Below are 23,274 nucleotides of genomic sequence, written 5' to 3'. Positions count from 1 at the left end.
AGGGGACATTATTTAACCCAGAAAAGCCAGTATATAATTATAGCAGAATGTGAAAACATTAGCTCATTTTCCTCTGGTTCCATAATCTGACCTAGTATGTGGATTCTCCTACAAGAAGAAAATGCATTTACCCATAAGGACCTGGTCACCTTGCCAGATTTACCATTCACTGTAAGTCAGTCACTAGATATTTTATTTTACATATTAGTTCCTAGAGAGGTGGTTAACACAAATCAGTTTCAGAGAGGATAACTTCAACTATATTTTAAGAATTCTGTTTTTGATCGATCCTAAAATATGACATACAATGACCCCAACCAGATAATGGCAAATGAAATAAGGTTTCAAGAGAACGTAAATCAGGAAAGCCAGAGACGTGTATCTCTGTACTCTTCCCTGATATTTGCTATGGACATACTGATATAAACCACAACCAGAATTAAAGCAGCTTAAAATAGTATTTACATATGTATTAAATTTAATAGAATGTAACACATCAAATTAGGCGACACTTCTATGGGTGGTTACTATATTCCTATAGCACTTATCATTCTCAAACCATGTTAAAGAAAATAATGTTTTACTGAACTACTTTGCTTCTAGACAAATGAGAACTGCAAAAACACTTACAATAACATGTTCCTTTGAGAGGGTTTCCTTGGTATCGATTTTCTACTTCACATCTGGGGGAAAAAAATGAAAAAAATGAAGATTATTTTCTGTTGTTACTTAGAATCTACATTCACTTTAAAATCAAGTAGATCTTTTTATATAAACTACCAGTTTTTTTTGTTTTTAAAATTTATTTATTTATTTATTTATTTATTTATTTTTGGCTGTGTTGGGTCTTCGTTTCTGTGCGAAGGCTTTCTCTAGTTGCAGCGAGTGGGGGCCACTCTTCATCGCGGTGCGCGGGCCTCTCACTATCGCGGCCTCTCTTGTTGCGGAGCATAGGCTCCAGACGCGCAGGCTCAGTAGTTGTGGTTCACGGGCCCAGTTACTCCGTGGCATGTGGGATCTTCCCAGACCAGGGCTCGAACCCGTGTCCCCTGCATTGGCAGGCAGATTCTCAAACACTGCACCACCAGGGAAGCCCAAACTACCAGTTTTTGAGTCAGTATAATTACATTCTTCACTGTTACTCAAATCAGATGGACTAACAAGACTTTGCATTCATTTTCAATGCTGACTGCCCAGCAGTTCACACCACCACCAACTGATAAACACTTGCCAAAGCACATGAGATAAATTCAAATAAAATAAAATTTAGATTCTATTTATTATCATGAAAAACACATGTTCACTTTTGTATGGACTAAATAGTCTTCTAAAAGTGCAGTTAAAACAGTTTTCAAATTGATTTACCTGTGGTTAGTTGCTAATAAAGTAGTAAGTTTTTATCCATTTTGGAATGTGTGGGTGTAGATGAGACTGTGGCAAAGGCAAACTGTTTAGATAAGATTATGCCACAAGATGTAAATGGTGGCTAAGTGGAAGAATGGCTATCTTACATGTGTTTTTCTCCTAGGGCCATCTAGCTGTCTGTTTTTATTACTGCAATAAAATCAGAGCTGTTATTGAAAAAAAATAAAAACATTTTTCATATATTCACTTTTCCTGGATAAATTGAACCTGTTCTTTAAATACAAGTGAGAGAAGGCTAAAAACCAAGAATCACTTAAAAAACAAAACACAAAAAACAACCCTTGGACATGGTTCATCAGTCTGGAGAAAAAAATAAGTTCTAGTAAAAAAGAATTATTAATTTCCTCATAAATATCATCTATGAACATCAGTAAAACCCAGGCTCCCACTTTACAAAGTGATTCAGGCAGGCACAATAGCTATGAACTGTGAGGAAAGGAGGGGAAAGCTTGGGTGAAGCACTTTTGCCAGATAAATAATACAAGGATGTTGTATCTTTTTATCTAGAGTGATTATCAGCACTTGTTTATATTTAAAATTTCCTAAAGAGAAAGTCTTTCACTAGATCTACACTTCATTTCTTTGTTGTATACCATTAACTGAAGGCAGGGGTTATTAATTTTGCTCTATTACATTTTTCTATTTACAGGAGTCTAGACTTAAAAATTAAATTGAGAGCTTATTTTATGAGGTTTTCTGGTGAGGCAGAGAGACCCTGGGGAACAATCTCTCTTGTTTCAACTCACCAGGACACTAAAAACAATTACCACTAGCCTCACTATTGATAGATGGGGAAAATGAGGCTTAACACAGTTAAGTGATTTGCCTCAACAGCACCCTACTCAGTGGAGGCACAGCCAGGGCTGAATCCCCACATCTGCCTGATGCTGTTTGCATCCTCATGGATGGGAACCCCAAACTCTTCCCCGGAAAATGTTTGACATACTTCACCAAGGAAAATGCTAGAACAGGGAGGGTGTGTTAAAGGCAAGATGACCTCTCTATTAGACAACCAAAATGCCAAATAAAATACTGTCCTGGAATACCAGCTCTTCTAACTCTATCTTTTAGGAAAATCTCCTGATATGACAAAAATCAAGTTGTTAGTGAAGTTAAAAGACTAATCCAAGTCAGCAAGCAAGGAACTGTCAGTGTCACTCAAACATAAAATTGTGATTTAAAGAGCCATTAAGGAATTACTGCTAAACTGACAACCTTCCCAGTATGGAGGGTGACTAACTTACACCTATCTGAAGGAGAAAGGGCAAAACTTCAAGTCAATCAACTTGGGATCCCTCAGAGCCCACGGCAACAAGGCCCAGAGAAAAGGGTGGCTCTTGGGGTTCAGGCAGTTTCACAGCCCCTTGGCCCTCCCTGATGAGGTATGGCCTGTGGCAGGAGTCCCAGGAGTGTGGTACTCACAGCTGGCACTCGTCCCCCTTGACACCCTTGGTGGTGCAGAAGCACTTGCCCGTGTTGGTATCGCACAGCGACGCGTGCCCATTGCACTTGCATGCTGGGGAGAAGGAAAAGGAAAGTGGGTGGTCACAACTGGCTTAAAAGATTACCACTATTAGAGACTTTTCCTAAAACAAATAATATTATCTCAACTGGATTCAACAGGAAAGCCAGGTAAAATAAATGCATTCATTTAAGGGGTACAATTCTTGTTTTTTAGCTAGTGATATATCTCAAATAATGTCAAGGCAACATTAAAGAAGCCAAAGTCACAGGCCAGGAGGAAAGAGAAATGTCAGTGTCTGCTGCCAATCTGAGGTCATCCCTCTGCAACAGACTTTGCAATAGACTTTGCAAAGATCTTTGCAATAGACTCCGTTTTTCACTATCACCATTCTCTCATTCACTCAATAAACATTTCTGAAGCATCTCCAGTGTGGCACACAGACACAGTCCCTGTCCTCATAGAGACCTCTGAGCGATGACTGCCCTCTGGGGGGAGGGTTGGTCTGGCTAAGCTCTGCCTTAGCTGAGGAGACTTCTCCACAATGGCCACGCTTCTGAGGCAGGATTCCAATGGCAGGTCAGTGTTTCAGCGGCCCTCTAGGATTCACACCCTTGCCTGCCTTCTTCTTCCTTAACAGCAAATGACTTGTCATCTCCCTCCTCTAGCCACTAACACATCTCCACCTACTTTCATCCAACACATAAGTGTGAGCTATGACAAACTTTATACTCCAGGTGAAATAGATGAATCCTTTTGCTCAATACCTTTTCACTCTACAAACTGTTTTTCTGTGAATAAATTAAAAGTATTAGGCTGGAGATAGGTGTACTTTTAAAGGAAATCCGGTGGAGAAAAAAAATCCAAAGAAACCTATGAATAGAATAGTGCAGTGGCGAAGAAAATTTATGCTGGAGTGAGAAACACTAGGGTTCAACTCGGGGCTCTACTGAGGATGGAGAGAGGTGCAGTGTGCTAACAAAAGCAAAGGCCTAAAGTTCAGTTTGCCTGGGTTTGAATTCAGGTCCCTCCACTTAGCTCCCTTTCTAAGTCAGCCTCCTCATCCATGTGACAGGGATAATAACAGTGCCTATCCCGTAGGGTTTTGGGGAGGATTAAATGAGATAATACATGAATAAAACACAGTAAGCATTCAAAAACTCATCGCTGTTATCCATAGCTTAAGGACTATACAATTCTAAGAAGAAAACATTAAAGACTTGGTGTCACTCACAGTATTTTTTTTTTTTCTTTTGGGCCCATCACCACCTGCTCATCTTTGAAGGTGAAGCACAGGCAGTGTTTTTCTTTTCTTTTTTAAAATTAATTAATTAATTAATTTATTTATTTTTGGCTGTGTTGGGTCTTCATTTCTGTGCGAGGGCTTTCTCTAGTTGTGGCAAGCGGGGGCCACTCTTCATCACGGTGCGCGGGCCTCTCACTATCGTGGCCTCTCTTGTTGCGGAGCACAGGCTCCAGACGCACAGGCTCAGTAGTTGTGGCTCACGGGCCTAGTAGCTCCGCGGCATGTGGGATCTTCCCAGACCAGGGCTCGAACCCGTGTCCCCTGCATTGGCAGGCAGATTCTCAACCACCGCACCACCAGGGAAGCCCACTCACAGTATTTTTAAATCATGCTTTCTATTATGGATTGTGACTCTAAAAAATAAAGCTAGCTCTGAGTTCTGAACAACTGTACTCAGGCCTCACAGATGCCACAGAGGAGAATGTAATTTTTCTAAGATGAGAGCTGAAGATATGGGGATGATGGCACCCTCACAGTGGCACAACCAGGCCCAACAGCTAAAGTCACACATCCTGGATATGGTTCTCAGCATGGCCAAATCTCACACTGAGACCTTGGGCAGACTACTTGATCCTGAGGATAATAAAAGCAGCACTGTCTCAGGTAGCTACCAGCACAATGCCTTATATATACTCACCACTCAATAATGTCAAGTACTCTGATTTCTGTCTAATGGATGAAATCTATTCACAAAGAGTGAAAAAATAGTTTTACTTAATACCTTTTAATCTGAGCAAGAAATTTTACTTAAGAGTGGTGAGAAAGGACATCAGAAGAGTAATAATAATTGCTCACATCTACCTGTTATGTCCTGCTGACTGCTTTCATTTCAACAACCACTCTACTATCCCCATTTTACAGATGAAGCAACTAAACCCCAGGGAGGTTCCACTAGGACACTAACTCTCTTCTGGATGCTCTGGGGTCAGATTCTCAAGAGCCATGCTAAGGAGTTTGGAGGTGGGATATGGCAAGTAGTTAGAGATTTTCCTTTCTTATTTATTTTCCTACTAAGACCTGACGGGTCTTTCCACTATAAACTAGAACAAACCAAAAAGTAGTTTATTGGTATCACTTGTCATTTTAAAAAATATAATTTGTGTACTAACAATAAAGTACCCTATTGCTTACAGGAATCTATTTGACATGTATGGGGAAACATGGGACTACTTAAATCTTTAAAAATAGTAGAAGTACTGAGGAGTCCAGCTCCTGGTTAAAAACCTACATGTGATTTTTGAGGCCGAACCATAGACAATGACAAAGGCTTTCCCTGGTGGGCTGTACCAGGAAAGCTGCCCTCCCCACACCAGCCTGGGTGGAAGTCTCTGAGGGGGGTTGAGTCAAGGTCTCAGGTCACCTGGCCGGCCACTCTCTTTCACATATTTGCATTCCTAGCTCAGGAACCTTCATTCCTAGGTCTCTTTATCTGAGGCCTTGGGCAGAGGTCTTCTTCAGTCACCTCTGCTGAGCTTCCATATGGAGGAGGAGGGGAACCTCAAAGAGGCTTTACCCACTCTCAGTCTCAGGTACTTTTCCACTCTTCGTCCTTCCCCTTCACCCTCCCTCCCGACCCCAGGGTCCATAAAAGGCTTTTTGCTGGGCCTTTTTGTTCAGGGCTCCCTCAACAACGAGTTGACCCCCAAGCCTATGCTGATCCACTTGACGCTCAACCAGCGCACCATTCCAGGAGGGAAAGTGGAACAAGGGGAGTCAGTGCTTTCTCCAGTTTAAGCCTCTTGCTTATACCATCACAGTAAGTGATTAAAGGCTTAACTCCTTCATTTTTTTCTTTTTAATATTTATTTATTTGGCTGCGCCGGGTCTTAGTTGTGGCATGCAGGATCCTTGTTGCTGCACGGGGGATCTTTAGTTGTGGCATGCAGGCTCATAGTTGCGGCATGTGGGATCTAGTTCCCTAACCAAGGATCGAACCCGGGCCCCTTGCATTGAGCGTGCAGTCTTAACCACCGGACCACCAGGGAAGTCCTTCATTTTTGACTAGTTGCTTTAATGGCTATTCTGACACTAGGCAGCTCTGCTCTCTCTCCTCCAGCTCAGCTGAGCTCCTGACAAGTATAACTTAAGAAATGCAATATCTGAAACCAAGTGGCTTTTTTCCTCCAAGATATACAAGTCAAACAGACGCATTATGTGCCACCTGGTTTGCAATCAGTAACCCTGAAAAATTTGACTTACGTTGACATTTTCCCCCATTGGTCGGATCACCATAGAAGCCAGATATGCAGGTCTCACAATGCTTCCCCGTGGTCAGGTTCTCACACTTCTCACAGATACTCTGATTAATGCATTTGCTGTGGCCATTGCACTGGCAAGCTGAAAGAAAGAATTTTAAGGGGCTTTTCCTATGGTACAGCTGGGTGGAGTACGTTCCACAAGATTTATTTGCAACGATCTAAGTTCCTTATTGCTTCTAAATAATCATCAAAACTACTAAAAACTAGTTTGAGAAATAAGATCAAAACATCAAAAAAGAGCTAGTTCAGGAAAATCAGAAATATACCACAGCAAGGTGAAAGTCCAGAGCCATTTAAAAAAAAGTTTTTGTTGTTAGTCATTGTAAAAATAATATATGCTCATGATAGTAAATTTGAAAAATACAAGGAAAGGGAAAAAAAAAATCATATACAATTTCACCACCCAGAGATCACTGTCCACATTTGGATCTTTCTTTCCAGTATTTTTTTCTATACAGTTTTACACAGTTGTGGTCATATTAATTTTCAATTTTGATTTTTTAAAATGTAGATCACAATTATTTTACCACATTATTTTATCTATCATAAACAAAACTTTAAATGGCAGAATGATTTCTATGAAGCCAAACAGTCACTTAACCATTACATTTTGATATTTAGTTTGCTTTCAATTTTTCATTTTTAGAAAAATAACCATGTTTATATGTAAACATTTCTATAAGTGGAATTACTGATTCCTGATGCATACAGGAGTTTACAACTAGAAAGGCATATGAGGCCTAGACCTCTCAGGGCTGCTCAGGACAGTTGTGCACTGCATACTTCAGGTGGGGTCACTCATGTAGTGCACAACCTGTAAGCAGACCTGTCTTTTTTTCTCCTTAGCTCTACTGAGATATAACTGACATATAACATTGTGTAAATCTAAAGTGCACATTTAAAGTATACAATGTGTTGATTTGATACACTTACTGCAAAATGATGACCACCATAGCTATACCTAACACCTGCATCATGTCACATAATTACCATTTCTTTTTTGTGGTGAAACATTTAAGATCTGCTCTTTTACAGATCTGTCTTGGTTGATCAATGTCATACAGTCTCCACCTTGACAACTTTCCATGGCCTTGCACCTGTTCTGTTTACCCACCTGCTTTCTACCCCATCCCTGTAGGTATTTGAGTTGTTTTAAATAGACTGCAACTGAAGAACTTAAAAATGACTACATCAAAAATTCCACCAAAATTGCTTAAGATCTGTGGACTATACATGTTTTTCCTGTGAAGATGAGCAACTGTGCACATAGCAAAAGGGCAAAGCACAACACCAGAAAAATGTAATACCTAAAATCATTTACCAAAATATCTGTATTCTGGTTCAAGATAAAAAGATTGAACAAATGCTTCTCTCTCTCTTCCTCTTCAAGATCTCACTGAAATTATAGAAGAAATGTAAAAACAAGGGTTTGGGATAAGAGGAAAAGGTGCTATGAGAAGTACTGAGAAATACTTCTGAAGCACTGAATTTCTAGCCAGAACGCCCCAAGTGGGGAGGCACGTGGCACAACCATGAACATGCCAAATGCATCCACACACCTGGTCCGTTGCTCCTTCCTTCCTCCACTGTGGAAGGAATGCAGACCATTCAACAACAGCCAGAGCAGACCAGAGCTGGAGAGCCCTGGTACTAGCTAGCCAGCCTCTCCCTTAGGACATCACATCACACCTTCATGACACCTCAGTTCACCCAGTACTCATAAGCTTAGACATTCAGTTATAAATACAAATCAACCTTGAGGAATCACTAGTATGAGAAAATCATCAACCTAAAAGCACCACCTAGATAAACACACAGAATGACTAACTCTGAAGGAAGGATTAATGCAAGAAACTTAAGAGAACGAAAAATACTAATTTTAGCAAATTCAAGGAGGCTTCAGAGATCATTGCATTCATAAAATAAGAAAGCAAGCTCTGGAAGAAACCCTCACAATATTTAGAGACCTTGCAAAATGAAAAGGATAAAACAAAATCAGACACAAAACAAAAACCCTTCAATAGATTAAACAGGAGAACACATATAGCCAAAAAGCTACTTGCCAGAAAATAACAGGAACAGCTGTATGCCAACAAATTTGATCACTTAGATGAAACAGAAAAATTCCTATAAAATACAGATTACCCAAACTGACTCAAGCAGAAATAGAAAAGCTGCCTGTATTATACTTTACTTACCTATACTAAGAGACTGAATGAATAATCAAAACTCTTCCCACAAAGAAAAATCCAAGCCCAGATGGCTTCACTGGTGAATTCTACCAGTACTTAAAGAAGAATTAATACTAATACTTTTGCAAACTCTTTCAGTAAATACAAGAGGAGGGAATACTTCCCTACTCACTCTATGAAGCCAGTACTACCCTGGTACCAAAGTCAGACAGTCATCACAAGAAAGAACACTATAGAACAGACCTATATCTCTCATGAAAACAGACACAAAATACCCAACTAGCAAACTAAATCCAGCAACACTGTAAAAAGGATTATGCATCATGAGCAAATGGGCTTTATCCCAGGAATGAATGACTGGTTTAATATCCTTAAATCAATTAGTATAACATAATATTAATAAACTAAAGAACAAAACCACATCATCGTGATACAGAAAAAGCATTTGACAAAATCCAGCACCCAATCATGACAGAAGCCCTCAAAAGTCTAGGAATAGAAGGAAAATTTCTCAACCTGATAAAGGACAAGTATGAAAAAACTAAGGCTAACATCATACATAATGGAAAAAGACTTAATTCTTTCCCTCTAAGATCAGGAACAAGAAAATGATGTCCACTCTCACCACTTTTATTCAACATTGTACTGGAATTTCTAGCCAGGCCAATTAGCCCCCCAAAATTTTTTTTTAAAAAGGTATCCAGATAGGAAAGACAGTAGAACTGTCTTTCTTAGTAAACAACACAACCCTGTATATAGAAAACCCTAATCCACTAAAAAACTAGTAGAAATAATGAGTTTAGCAAGGTTGCACGATACAAGATTAACATACAAAATCAACTGTATTTCTACATATTAACAATGAACAATCAGAAAACGAAATTAAGATAATTTCATTCACAATACCATGAAGAAGAATAAAATACTTTGTATAGTAAATTTAACAAAATAAGCATAAGGTATATACATTGAAAACTTTATAAAACATTGCTGAAAGAAAATAAAAAACTAAAGAAATAGAAAGACATTCCAGGTTCATAAACTAAAAGGCTTAATATTGTTAAGATGGTAATATACCCCCAGTTGGTCTATAGATTCAATGCAATCTCTATCAAATGTCAGCTGGCTTTCTGTTGATGTTACTGAAACTGACAAGTTCATCCTAAAATTCATATGGAAATTCAAAGAACCCAGAACAGCCATGACAATCTAGAAAAATAAGAACAAAGTTGGAGGACTCAGACTTCCCAATTTCAAAACTTACTACAAAGCTACAGAAATCAAGAGTGTGATACCAGCATAAGGACAGACATATAGGTCAATGCAATAGAAATGAGAGTCCAGAAATAAGTTCTTACATTCAACTGATTTTCAACAAATGTGCTCCCAAAATTCAATAGTAAAAAAATAGTCTTTTCAACAAATGGTGCAGGGACAACTGGTTAACTACATGCAAAAAGATAAATTTGGACCCCTACCTCACACCATATACAAAAATTAACTCAAAATGAATTACGGACCTAAATACAAAGAGATAAATCTATGTAACCTTAAAGAGAAAACACAGGAGTAATTGCGATTTTTGGGTTAGTTAGGCACTGACTTCTTAGATACAATACCAAAAGCACATGGGAAAAACGAAATCTTTTGTATTTCAAAAGATACCATAAGAAAGTAAAAAGAAACCCATGGAATGGGAGAAAATATTTGCAAACTGTATAACCAATAAGGGACTTGTATCTAGATTCATAAAGAACTCTTATACGTCAACAGTAAAAAGATAATGCAATTTAAAACTGGGCAAACAATTTGAATAGACAGTTCTCCAAACACATACAAATGGCCAATAGGATGCTCAACTTCATTAGTCATTAGGGAAATGCAAGTCAAAACCACAGTGAGATACCATTTCTCATATACTAGAACAGCTACAATCAAACAGACAGACACAAGTATTGATAAGGATGTGGAGAAATCTGAACCTTTCTACACTGCTAGTGAGAATGAAAAATGGTACAGCTACTTTGGAAAACTTTGTGCCCATTATTCCCCATTTCTGCCCCCGGCCCTAAGCAACCAATAATCTACTTTTTGTCTCTATATATTTGCCCTGTTTTGGACATTCCATATAAGTGATATCATATAATATATAGCCTTTGTATCTGACTGCTTTTGCACAGCATATTTTCAAGGTTCATTCATGTTGTAGAATATATCAGTACTTTATATTCCTTTTTATTGTCAAATAGTATTCCATGGTATGAATGTACCACATTCTGTTTATCCACTCACTGGCTGACAGACATCTGGGTTGTTGCCACTTTTGTCTATTATGAATAATACTTCTATGAGCACTCAGTACAAGTTTTTTTTTTTAAATAAATTTATCTATTTATTTATTTTTATTTTTGGCTGCGTTGGGTCTTTGTTGCTGTGCGCGGGCTCTTCTCTAGTTGTGGCGAGTGGGGGCTACTCTTTCTTGCGGTGAGCCGGCTTCTCACTGCAGTGGCTTCTCTTGTTGCGGAGCACGGGCTTCAGTAGTTGTGGCTTGTGGGCTCTAAAGCGCAGACTCAGCAGTTGTGGCGCACCGGCTTAGCTGCTCTGTGGCATGTGGGATCTTCCCGGACCAGGGCTTGAACCCGTGTTTCCTGCATTGGCAGGCGGATTCTCAACCACTGCACCACCAGGGAAGCCCCTCAGTACAAGTTCTTGTGTGGACATATATTTTCAATTCTCTTGGGTATATACTGGGCTATATGATGGATCTATGTTTAACTTTTTGAGGAACTGCCAAATTGTTTTCCAAAGTGGCTACAGCATTTTACATTCCTACCAACAATTAATGAGAATTCCAGTTTCCTGAATGATGTTGAGTATCTTTTCATGTGCTTATTTGAGTTTAAAGAGTTCTTTATGTATTCTGGACATTAGCTTCTTATCAGACATATAATTTGTAAATATTTTCCTATATCCTGTGTATTTTCATTTTACCTGATATATTCTTGATATTAGTGGAAAAGCACAGATTTAACTATTTCATTAATTAAACCACTAGTAGATTAGAAATGCAACTGTAGATCCTCCAAAATCTTAGGAAAAAAGGAACAAAGAGAATTTAATCCAGTTCTGTAGATAAAAAGCTGGTTTCTCATTTTATTTTGCATTTTCCTGCTCTACTTCCTTTTCTGAGAATGACTTTATATCCTTTTGATAGGAAGAGAATAAAGGGACAAAGTAGGTGATTAAACAGTTAATCCCACTAGGGGATTGTAAGTAGAAAAAAATATGGGAGACCCCTGTAAGTTAATGATCACTCAAGAAAGCAGGTTTGCTTAACCACAAAACTAAGCAGGCCTGCTTAGCAACAAAACCATGCAACAGAAGCATGAGACATGCCCCAAAACAATAAAACAATGGTGGCATGAGACCCACATCCTGCCCAGTGAGCTCAGTAAGTTAATGACCCCTAGGACATGCTCTCTGCATGCATAAAAAACAATAATTTATGGAAGGGTGACATTGAAAGTGAAAGACCCTTATACTGTACTGAAACCTAAAATAATTTTTCCATAATGTCGTGACAGTCCTGGCTTGACCATGCAGGGACAAGAAAACTCCCCTGCCCAACCTGGAGGAGGAGCTTATGATGGAAGCCTGATGTCTACTCAAGAATGAGGAAGAAGGTGGTCTTTTCCCCCACCCCATTTTTCCTTTGATCATAAAGCTGTAGCCCACTAAGTTCTCGGAGTGCGGCACCCTCTAGCCTGCTCACTTGTAAGCCTCACAAGTGTTCTATTCTAATAAATCCCTTCTTATCTATCACTTAGCACCTAGATGAATTCTTTCTGTGCTGAGACATAAAGGACTGGAGCTCCTTGGAGCACCATGGCGCCCACCCCCCAACCCCCGGGGTAAAGACACCTAGCGGTTTCACTTTGTCCACTTTTTCTGTTGGGTTGACATTCAGCTTTTTTTTTTTTTTTTTTTTGGAGGGTAGAGGTTTACATACTCTGGATGATAATCATTTGTTATATACCCTGCAGATATTTTCTTCCAGTCTGCCTGTGGCCCTTTATCTTTGTTTACAGTGGTCTTTCCCTTATAGAAGTCCTCACAAAGAACCCAGTGGTCAGGGGCAATGTCTGGCAGGCTCTTGGAGAAATTCTTATCCACTAATCTCTTGGGAGTCTTTGCACCTGCCTAGCATCTCCCAACTGCTCTGGAGGCCCATCAGTACATTCCTGAGATTTACTGAAAGTTTGAATCAAAGGCCAGTTTTTCAGGGTTGGTTTCTCAGGACAGCTACCATAGCAGGTCTAGGATCAAGCTTTAGGTCAACTCAAGGTCTGTTCCTTCTGGCATCAACCACTGGAAAGGATAGGAAGGAAGGGGAAGGAGAAGGAGAAGGGAAAGGACAGAGGGAAGGAGTGGAGAGGGGAGAAGAGGGCAAAGGGAGGGGAGGAGGGCGAGAGGGAGGCAGGCAGGCAGGCTGAATTTTTCCTTTTTTCTTCCTGTCAAAGGGAAAGAGATGGTTTTCCTTCTCCCTTTTCTTAGACCATTTCAGTAAGAAAACCTGTATTTAAAAACCCTTCCTGAAAAAAAAAAAAAAAAAAAAAGGTCATGAAGAACCTAGTGGCAAGACGGGAATAAAGACACAGACCTACTAGAGAATGGACTTGAGGATATGGGGAGGGGAAAGGGCAAGCTGTGACAAAGTGAGAGAGTGGCATGGACATATATACACTACCAAACGTAAAATAGCTAGCTAGTGGGAAGCAACCGCATAGCACAGGGAGATCAGCTCGGTGCTTTGTGACCACCTAGAGGGGTGGGATAGGGAGGGAGGGAGATGCAAGAGGGAAGAGATATGGGAACATATCTATATGTATAAGTGATTCACTTTGTTATAAAGCAGAAACTAACACACCATTGTAAAGCAATTATACTCCAATAAAGATGTTAAAAAAAAACACCTTCCTGTTCCTTTGATATGTATATGTATGTAAATTTTTTAAACCTAAATAAACTTCAAGTCAGCACTACAAAGCAGAGATGTCCTTCTTAAGTGCTTAAGAGCCATCTCTTTGAAATGTACACATCAAGGGAGCCAGCCCCCCTCCCCTCGCTGTGGGAATGGGTCCAAACTGTAACCACCTGCTTGCCTTAAAGATACAAGTTTGTTTTCTCCTTTGGGTAAAGGCAATTAACTAACCTAGGTGGCCTCCCCAATTACCAGGTAAATTCAGAATGAACTGTGAAAGAATGTAGAGCAAACAGTGCTGTCAAATCCTCACATGAAGACAAGTTATCTTCATTTCGAGAATATGTATATAATGGATTATATACGCTGGGATATTTAAAAGGGTAGAATTTCTCTCCGATTTTGCAATCTCATTAGTGGATTGCTGCGATGTGGGCCACAACCTGGTTTAATGCTTATTCAATAATAAAACTGTTTCTTTCTTTTCTACATCTGTGGAGAGGAATTTCTGGGTTGGCAGTAGATTTTATTTTAAATTTTTCCCCTGACAATTGTCACAATGTATTTTTAAGTAAAAAGCAAACTGCAGAACAATATATCATATGCATAGTGTATAGCATAGTATTTTTTATTTTAAAAACTATATATCTAGAGGTATCTATATTATACTGTTAAAAGTTTTTCCTTCTAGAGATGAGAAGAGGAATTCTAGTTTTTATTTTATCTACATCTGTAATAGTTAATTTTTTATAATGAACTTATTTCAATACTTTTGTAATGAAAGTTAGCAAGACAACTCACTTAAAGTCCTTAGTATTTTCATTAATTGACATTAAAAATATTTTTCACAAGAAACAAATAGTTTCCTAAAACGATCTGTTATTTTTTTCTTAAAGAAATCCATATAAATAATGTAGCTTTCAAGGCTTTATTCTTTGTAAACAGGTAGTGAAACACTTGATTTTGGATACACAAGACATCTTACCTGGACAATGAATGAAAGACCAGTTGTATCTGCTGTCCTCCAGACACATGCTGGAATTGAGAAGGGGCTGTGGATAGGAATTTCCTGTAGGGGCCTGAGAAGGCATTTTCACTGGTCCTTTATAGGAGCCCTCTGTGCATTTCCCTTTGCCAGTATTGCTGGGATCAGTACACCAGCCACAGCCTGGTTGCTCCAAGCAATGACTACAGGTACAGTAGCCTGAACAATTTTCAGCTGTAAAAAAACATAAGTTACAATTCACTATCACATGTAGTCTTAAATTCACTGTATTTAAATTACCTTTTTCTTTAACAGACTATTCAACTTCTGTGAGTCAAAATTCCTATTCTATTGTGATTGTTTAAATGACATAATAAAATTTTAAAGAGCCCAATATTTTGTCCAACATATAATAGAGACTCCTCCCCTCCTCTCTCAATCCCAGGATGTTTAGAGATCATCTCCTGGAAAGCACTTCTTTATGAATTAGGAGATTAAGATGTGGAGATACTACATGGATTGAGCAATATGATACTGAGGTTGGGCAAATTATTTCTGTACTGTGATCTATCCTACAGTTGTTTACTTGTGTCATTGTTCTTGATTCTGTATGTGGGTTCACATCAGGCAGTCTCTGGACAGTCCTGAGCAGAAGGTCAAGTCTGGTCTCATCCCTAGAATTTTCAGAGTCTGACAGCACTGCCCTACACACAGGAGTTGTTACCCATACTGCCTAGAGCTCACTGTTCACTCACGGGGGCAGCTGCTCGTGGTATACCACTCCATACACTGGCCAAAAGGGAAGGAGGCCACGTAGGCATTGGAGTCCACGCACTGCTTCATGTTGCTGCACCACATGCACTCGGAGCTGCCGCTGGTACACTCCCCACATGCCGTCCGCAAGGCACACGGTGTCCGGCACTGCTTGGCACTGTGGTTCGCTGGGAAGTAAACCCAAGAGAGACACTTAGAGCTCCCACTATGTCAGCTAAGGTCAAAGGCTTTTCAATGTGGGTTGTGACCCACTAGTGTGTCACGTAATCAATTCAGTGGGTTACACTAAATGAAGAAGAAAATAGAAAGTCTTAGGTCATCAAGTACTATTTAGTCAAGTATATTTATACACTTGGGGGGAAAACAGTTTTTCTTTTCAAAGAGCATTAAGGACAGACATGAGGGAACAAGCTAATCTTTCCATAAGAGTAGAGGTTCTAAAGCTCCTTATGACATAGGAGACCCAGGATGAACTTCAGGGGTTTTACAATCCACCTGAATATGCAAAATTGCATCTTTGTATACTCTGGGGGAAAAAGAACCACAGCATTCATTAAATTCACCAAAGCACTCAGGATCCAAAATGGCTGAAAAGTTCCCCTAGATATTATACTTTAAGGTGACTCCTACAGTGCTATGAATTCTCTTCCACACCTCTGTATTCCTCAGACAAATGACAGTACCTTCCTAAAATAAGACATGATGTCAATGGAGTCCAGCCTCCCAAAAGCAGCCCCAGAATTCCAACTACTGCTTGTGAGTCCCTCTGCAGGAGGAGGACGCTGGTTTAGGGCTTGTCTGCGTGCTGCAAATGCCACCCCTGTGCCTGCCTTTAGGAAGCCTAAATGTCCCTAGAGAGCTTCAAGTCTGTGAAGCTACTCCAAGTGTCCGGTCCTTCAGCACTCTCCTGCACCTTTAACATGCTGAAGGTTTGCTTCTGCTTCATGACACAGAGCTACTCCCATCATTTTTCTCCCCAGTGACACTATCTTTCTGTCCACTGTCCCTGCAGTGATCTGCTTGCTTTTCTGATCTTTTCTTTGGATTTTTTGTTCTTTCTTCCACAACATTTCCCTGCCAACACCAAGAAATTAGCCTTTCAGAGAAATTATCAATACTTTTTGTGGTCAACAAACCAATCAATTTCACAGTTAATCAGAATATTAGAGTTAGTTATTTTTGGTTTTGCTCATGGCTCACACTATTCAGAGCCAAACACTATTTCCTTCTGCTTTAAAAATTCTGTGTTACACTCTGCTTCATATGCTTGAAATCAATACTCCATCGGCTTTTCATGAAAATTTCGTAACACTTAACTATGCCTTCTATAGTTTCTCTTTCAATGAACTTCCAGTAACGCATAATTCACCCATATACTTACCAGGTCTTTCACAGACACTACCATTGAGTGGGTTGATGCAGGTTGCAGCCTTTAAGCCCCAAGTACTGGGTTCAGACAAAATTCCACAGAATCCAGCATCACTGGGCTCAGATGGCATCCACTGTAGCAAACTATTTGTGAATGGGGACATATCTTCCCAGCACCAGTAGGACACGTTGATCTTCCGAAGGCCAACCCACGGGGTTAAGGTGAGCTTGGACTGCAGGCAAAACAGGCACAGCTATGAATATAATCAATGTCTTGACCAAAACTGGTTCTAGACAAAAACCATTAAGTTACATATGTCCAAAAGATAAAGGAAAACCTCCCTCTCCCGATTCAGCCATGGTAGATTACTGCAGACCATCATTTTTATGTTACATATCATGCCTGGCACTTTAATATGGCCATTTTACAAAGGACAGAAATACAGCTCGGAGAAGACATCAAAATCAAAGTAATAGGGCTTCCCTGGTGGCGCAGTGGTTGAGGGTCTGCCTGCCAATGCAGGGGGCGCGGGTTCGAGCCCTGGTCTGGGAGGATCCCGCGTGCTGCGGAGCGACTGGGCCCGTGGGCCACAATTGCTGAGCCTGCACGTCTGGAGCCTGTGCTCCGCAACACGAGAGGCCGCGATGGTGAGAGGCCCGCGCACCGCGATGAAGAGTGGCCCCCGCTTGCCGCAACTAGAGAGGGCCCTCGCACAGAAACGAAGACCCAACACAGCCAAAAATAAATAAATAAATAAAATCAAAGTAATAATCAAGTTCCTGAATTTCTACATGCTATGACAAATGCTATGAAGAGATGACCAACCCCAACTTGGTTTAAATGTCTATTTATACGAGAAATCATCGTATCGATATTTATGAAATACTGGTTATATGCCTATCATTATCTAAGCCTGTTTTGGAAGCTCTGGTTAGTTCAGGCTTAGATAAATGATGATTAAAGATTCCCACCTTCAGCTGGGGAGGTGGGGGGTATTGGCTGTCACTGAATTTTATAGGGAAAATAGGACAATGAATTCCTGGGAAAGTCTTTCTCAGATGCCACATGTGGCCAAGACCCAGACCGCACTTCCTATGTCCTTCCCAAGGAAGTGCTGCCCATTCCTCCTACCTGCTTGACATTTCCCCCTAACTGCTCTATACCAAAGACAATGTTGTTGAAAGAGCGTTGTCTTGTGAGTATCTACTTGATTGAGGGTAGGACCACAGTTCTAGGACTCTGTACTAAAAAAGACAAAATGTGACTGTGGAATATCAACTACAAGCTGCCTGAGAGCACTGGGTGGACAGGAAGAGAACTTGGGGACTTTCTGTGCTCAGAAACTCCTGATAAGAAGATGCCCTCTCCTTTTGGGTTGGTCAGATCTAAGAAAGACCCAAATGGATGTCCATTTCTTAGGATGATTAGCATTAAATCATATTACACACTGTAGTAAAACCTGAAATCTGAGAGACTCAGGTGGCTTAATTCAGCTCAGCTAATTAGTAATGGCATTCCCCTCCCCCACCCCAACAGAACCTAGGGATAAAACAGATATGAAATCATCTACTGATGTCACAGGATATGTGCATATGTAAACATGTTACTGTTCAATATGCATGTAATTATTGATATATCTTATAATTTAATGAAATATGACTAATAAAAATAAGGTGTTGGAAATTTCAAGATAAGAAAGAATTTATTAAAGGAAGAGAATTTGACAGTGCAGTTCCACAGTGTATTACACTGCACCTACTAGCATTCCTCTTCCTGCCAAGCACATAACAGGTAAGCTGTAGTCATGCCGTCAGTAGAAGGATGGATACTAGAAACTTAAGTTCCAAGGACTTCAACTCACCATGCTCTGCGATGACTGCATGATTCGCAGCTGCTTAAGGACAAATTCCACCTTCTTCTGGGTTGTAAGAGAAGCCAAAAAGGCATTGTGGTTCCTACAGGACAATTTTGCATTGTCATAATTCTCTTTGGCAGTAGTAATTTTCAAACATGAGTTTCCAACCAAATGCCAGCCAATGCCACAGATATTTTCTTTATTAAAGAGGGGAGAGAAAAACAAAGAGTTTTAGAAATCACACAAAACTACGTACATTAGCAGCTTGAACTGCTGAAAACCTAAATGGTTTTTGTGAGCTGAATTCTAGATACTTCATTCGGATGTGGTGAGTGCATCAGACACATTACTAAGGACCAAATACAGAATACACACAAGAATTTTTTAAATGTTTATCAGTCATATTTCCTGGATCTCAAGATGCATATTCTGAGGTCAACCCTCCTATGTCTTAGAGGAAAACATTTGTTTGATGCCACTGTTAAACTTATAAACCTCCTTTTGAAGAAAAATCAGAAACAAGGCTAAAATCCTAAGAGCAGAAAAATGAATATGCATTATTGGAAAGATGGGGTGGAAAACTGCAAGAACAGAAATGAGTTGGTGAGTGAGCAAGTCTACAAAAGCTGCACTGTTTTCACATCAAGTGAAACAAAACATCCCAAAAGTGAGGTGGAAAGAGCCTTTTTGGGAAATAAACCGAAGTGCTACAGTACACCAGGTAAGTTTGTAATCTACTACTGTGACCTCCCTGTACCCACCCAAAGAACTGCACAGAAGCTATGCATGCTTCCTGGAAGACAGTGCACGAGCAAAGCAACTTCACCAGAACCAAAGTACCCTGGAGATGCCCTCAACAATGTTCATCAACAGCCAGTGAAATAAACGGAAGGTGCCACGGGAAAGGGATCATTTCAGAGCAGATAAAGACTTGCTCCTCAAAGTGTGGCATCAGTGTCATTGCTCGCTGAAATGCGGATTCTAGGGCCTCACCACAAATATGTGCCAGAATCTGGCTTCTAGCAAGACCCCCAGGTACTTTGCTATGCATTGAAATTTGAGATGCAATGAGGTAAAAGAACAAGAAGCCCACTCCAGCAAGCTGAATCAAGTACTTCCGAAGGACTTCAAGAGGGGCCCAGTAGACCCCAGCTACCCTGTACTTGTGTTGCACAGAGCCACAGAAGTCCCCTTCCTGGGCTTCCTGATTGAGCAAATATATCATACAGTTTCAGCCATGGCTGGCTGGCTTCAGGCCCCCAACTTATCATCCTGAACCTCAGAAATGCTATAAACTGAGGTATCTGGGGCTGGGGTCATCCCAGGAGGTGCTGCTGACAGAGACATCTCTCCTTTCCTTCTTATCAGAAGGTGCTGAAAACCTGATCCCAGCGGTCAGTGAGAAGTACTCTTCATAAAGTGCCCAGCAGACTGGCTGCTGAGACTGCTGCTTTCTACTCCCAGGTTACCGTAGAGTGGGGCAGGGACAATGGAGAGTGGGGTAGGGACAACGGAGCAGGCTCAATGACACAGAGTCAAGCTGTCCTTGATTCTCGACAGCAGCAGATGACGTTTCACTTTCTTTCAAAGGATGGTAGAAGTAAATACTTAAGAACTGTATTTCTGCTTTAAAAAATAACAACCACAATAGTGGTGAGGGGGAATGAATGGATAAAATGAGTTCGCCCCTTTTGTGGGGTTCAATCTAGGCTGCACAGTACTGAGGATGTGTGCATGTGAAGTCTTTGGACCCACACACATCAAGATGCCCCTGGCAAGGCCTACCAGGCAGGGCGATGCACTCCTGATGCCGGGGCTCCCACTGGCAGTTCTGGTCCAGGGCACAGCTCCTGCAGCTGGTCTTCTTGTTACAGTAGTACGTGGGGTTATCCTTGGGGCAATGATCATACCTGGAAATGGAGATCTAGAATACAATGGACAAAAGCTTTTCTCTTATATCCACAAAGAGAACTCAGGGCAAGAACAAATAGGATACTAAAAACAACAGTCTAACTGAGGAAGCAAACTACAAATACATACATACATAAATAAATAAATAAGATGTTGATGAAGCAGCACTGCAGTGGAAACACTATAGTTAAATGTTCTGTTCAAGGACATGCCTTTACCTGGCAAGGAAGCAGTGCATTCTTTTAAGCACCATGCTTCAACTTGCTCATCTGTAGAATGGGAATGTTGAACTTGCTGCTTTTTAAATGTCTCCCAAACATTCTGAAAGTTTTTTATTTTATGAACTGCTTTACAGACTGACAAAGAATGTCTTATAAACAGTCAAAAATTATAAAAGTTGAGTCATCGTGTCTTTTTTTTGCCTTATAACCTAAATAAAAAATCATAAATGGTAAGCATAAATTATGCTGAGCCAAGATATAACATAAGACAAGGAGATTTTGCAAAGTCTATTATTTCCACAATTCAGTTTGGCTGCTACACACATGACTCACTTTCACTCTCAAGTCCTAAATTGCTCCCCAAACCTTGCATATGTAGAGGGAGCACACCATTACAAACTTCACGCCAAGAACCTAGTACTTAGCCACAGCCATGCATAGGGACTGGAGTGTATTCAGAATAATAATCTTGCTTTCTTCTAAAACACCACACATCAATCCTCGTGGCTAGCAGAACCTTTGGAATTAGGACATATAGAGCATCCCTTACTCAAAGAAACTTGAGCAATAATAAAATCCAGATCTACACTGAAGGTCTCAAAGATAACTCTGGGCTATACCATATGCTCTAAAATCTACACCTAATCCCACTCAGGATTTTTCTATCTTCTGAAATCCTTTAGCAACAGACTCTGACCTGGCCTTCTGTGCAGCTGTGGTTCATAGGGACACAATGGTCATGGCACCAGTGGCAGTCATTTGTGTTGGCCGTGCAGCTGTAACAATCCGTGTGCTGGTCACATCTGTCATGGTCAAGTGCTGTGAAGAGAAGAAAAACTCATCAACTGTGACAGCTTCTCCTCAGAAATGTCACAGGCCATTACAACTGCTGTTGAGCAAAATATGACCCTGAGGCAAAAAAAATAAAATAAAATAAAATAACAAGCCTTGGGAAGTAAAATGAGGAGTGAAACTGGCAGGAAAATATATTGGTGTGTTCAGGTCAAAACAATATTTAGAAATAAGTAAACAATCTGAAGAAAAGCCATTTTGTACTCCACCCTCCTAACAAAAGTACACAGAAAGTGAAAAACAAAGATAGAATAATTCAACAATGAGATATAAGGGAAATAGGTCTGGTTCTTCGAATACTTTTCTTTTCAAGAAAGAAATCAACTAGCAGTTGAATAAACACCAAGAGCAGCCCAGGGGCCAAACAAAGAAATGTAGGAGACCAAGCCATTCCTCCCAGCTATAAATGCAAGGCTGCTCTGGGCACAGGAAGCAGGCAGCACCACAGAACCCCAAAGAAGGCAATACACATATATGTAAGTCCAAGAAATTCTGGGCTACTAGAGACCTGTTGATCTCCTACTGACCCTAGACAGGTCAAGGTCAGCAACGAAAGAGAAGCCGCACAACAGTGCTGCCTCATCTATTGAACCATTCATGGACATGGCACATGGTAGAATCCATGGACAAGAAAAGGCAGGGCCCACTCTCACAAAGACCCCAACAACCTGCTCCTTAGGCTGTTCTTCCTGCCCTGGTCATCACCCCACGGACTGGGCCCACAGAGAAAGCAGAGTGAACCAGGGAGGTGACATCTGAGATGAGTTCATAGCAAATGGGTTCATAATGAACCACCTAAGGTAATTAAATATTATTTCCTATAAACTTGCATATTTAATTTGAACTTTTTAAATGTGGTTAAAAAATAACTATTTCACTGATTTTATCCCTTTTAGGAGACAGTGACTAACCCTACCAAGTTCTGGTCATCTTAGTTCTCCAGCACTCACCAGCCCACCAATGAACCTGTAAAGCTGCCTGGGTGTTCTTACTGAGGATTTATGTTCAGCTTAATTTGGAGCATTCCAAGAGAGTGAACGCTGCCTCTATCCATCATAACTCTCATGGTAACTGCTACACCAACCCTAACAGTTAAGAAATTCAGTCAACATAGTTTAAATTAATTGAAGTAAAACAATATTTTTCAGAGACATTTTTCTTACTTTTTTTTTTTTTTAATTTATTTTATTTATTTATGGCTGTGTTGGGTCTTCGTTTCTGTGCGAGGGCTTTCTCTAGTTGTGGCAAGCGGGGGCCACTCTTCATCGTGCTGCGTGGGCCTCTCACTATCGTGGTGCGCGCGCCTCTCACTATCGCAGCCTCTCTTGTTGCGGAGCACAGGCTCCAGACGCGCAGGCTCAGTAATTGTGGCTCATGGGCCCAGTTGCTCCGCGGCATGTGGGATCTTCCCAGACCAGGGCTCGAACCCGTGTCCCCTGCATTGGCAGGCAGATTCTCAACCACTGCGCCACCAGGGAAGCTCTTTTTCTTACTTTTAAAGGACTTTCTCACATATGACTTCATTGTATTGCACTGTGCGAATATGTCAGAGCAAAAGGGTAATAAGGAGCTGAGTAGGTAAGATGAAGAAAGCTTGGACAATATAAGGGGTGGTTCTAGAAGGAGGGATCACTGTTCATCCTCAGCAACTGTCTGCCTTGCTATCACTGCTGTGCCCAACTA

General features: G+C 40.6%; 1 protein-coding gene across 4 annotated transcripts in view; it reads right to left on the bottom strand.

Annotated features, from left to right (window-relative positions):
- The window catches only part of ATRN (attractin), a 159,985-nt gene that overhangs the window by 60,471 nt on the left and 76,240 nt on the right, over window positions 1-23,274 (bottom strand). For 3 of the 4 annotated variants that reach the window (XM_036824232.1, XM_036824229.1, XM_036824231.1), the window contains exons 13-21: window positions 21,437-21,558; window positions 20,393-20,531; window positions 18,614-18,804; window positions 16,765-16,984; window positions 15,365-15,550; window positions 14,610-14,843; window positions 6,393-6,530; window positions 2,848-2,941; window positions 631-683 (exon numbers count right to left, since the gene is read on the bottom strand). In XM_036824232.1, coding sequence (XP_036680127.1) covers window positions 631-683; window positions 2,848-2,941; window positions 6,393-6,530; window positions 14,610-14,843; window positions 15,365-15,550; window positions 16,765-16,984; window positions 18,614-18,804; window positions 20,393-20,531; window positions 21,437-21,558 — 1,377 coding nt within the window. The remainder of the gene's footprint in view (window positions 1-630; window positions 684-2,847; window positions 2,942-6,392; window positions 6,531-14,609; window positions 14,844-15,364; window positions 15,551-16,764; window positions 16,985-18,613; window positions 18,805-20,392; window positions 20,532-21,436; window positions 21,559-23,274) is intronic. The other variant, XM_036824230.1, reaches the window with a different exon arrangement.

This window comes from Balaenoptera musculus, chromosome 15, assembly GCF_009873245.2.
Source record: "Balaenoptera musculus isolate JJ_BM4_2016_0621 chromosome 15, mBalMus1.pri.v3, whole genome shotgun sequence".
Taxonomy (NCBI): domain Eukaryota; kingdom Metazoa; phylum Chordata; class Mammalia; order Artiodactyla; family Balaenopteridae; genus Balaenoptera; species Balaenoptera musculus.
This window is presented reverse-complemented; position numbering and strand designations above follow the sequence as displayed.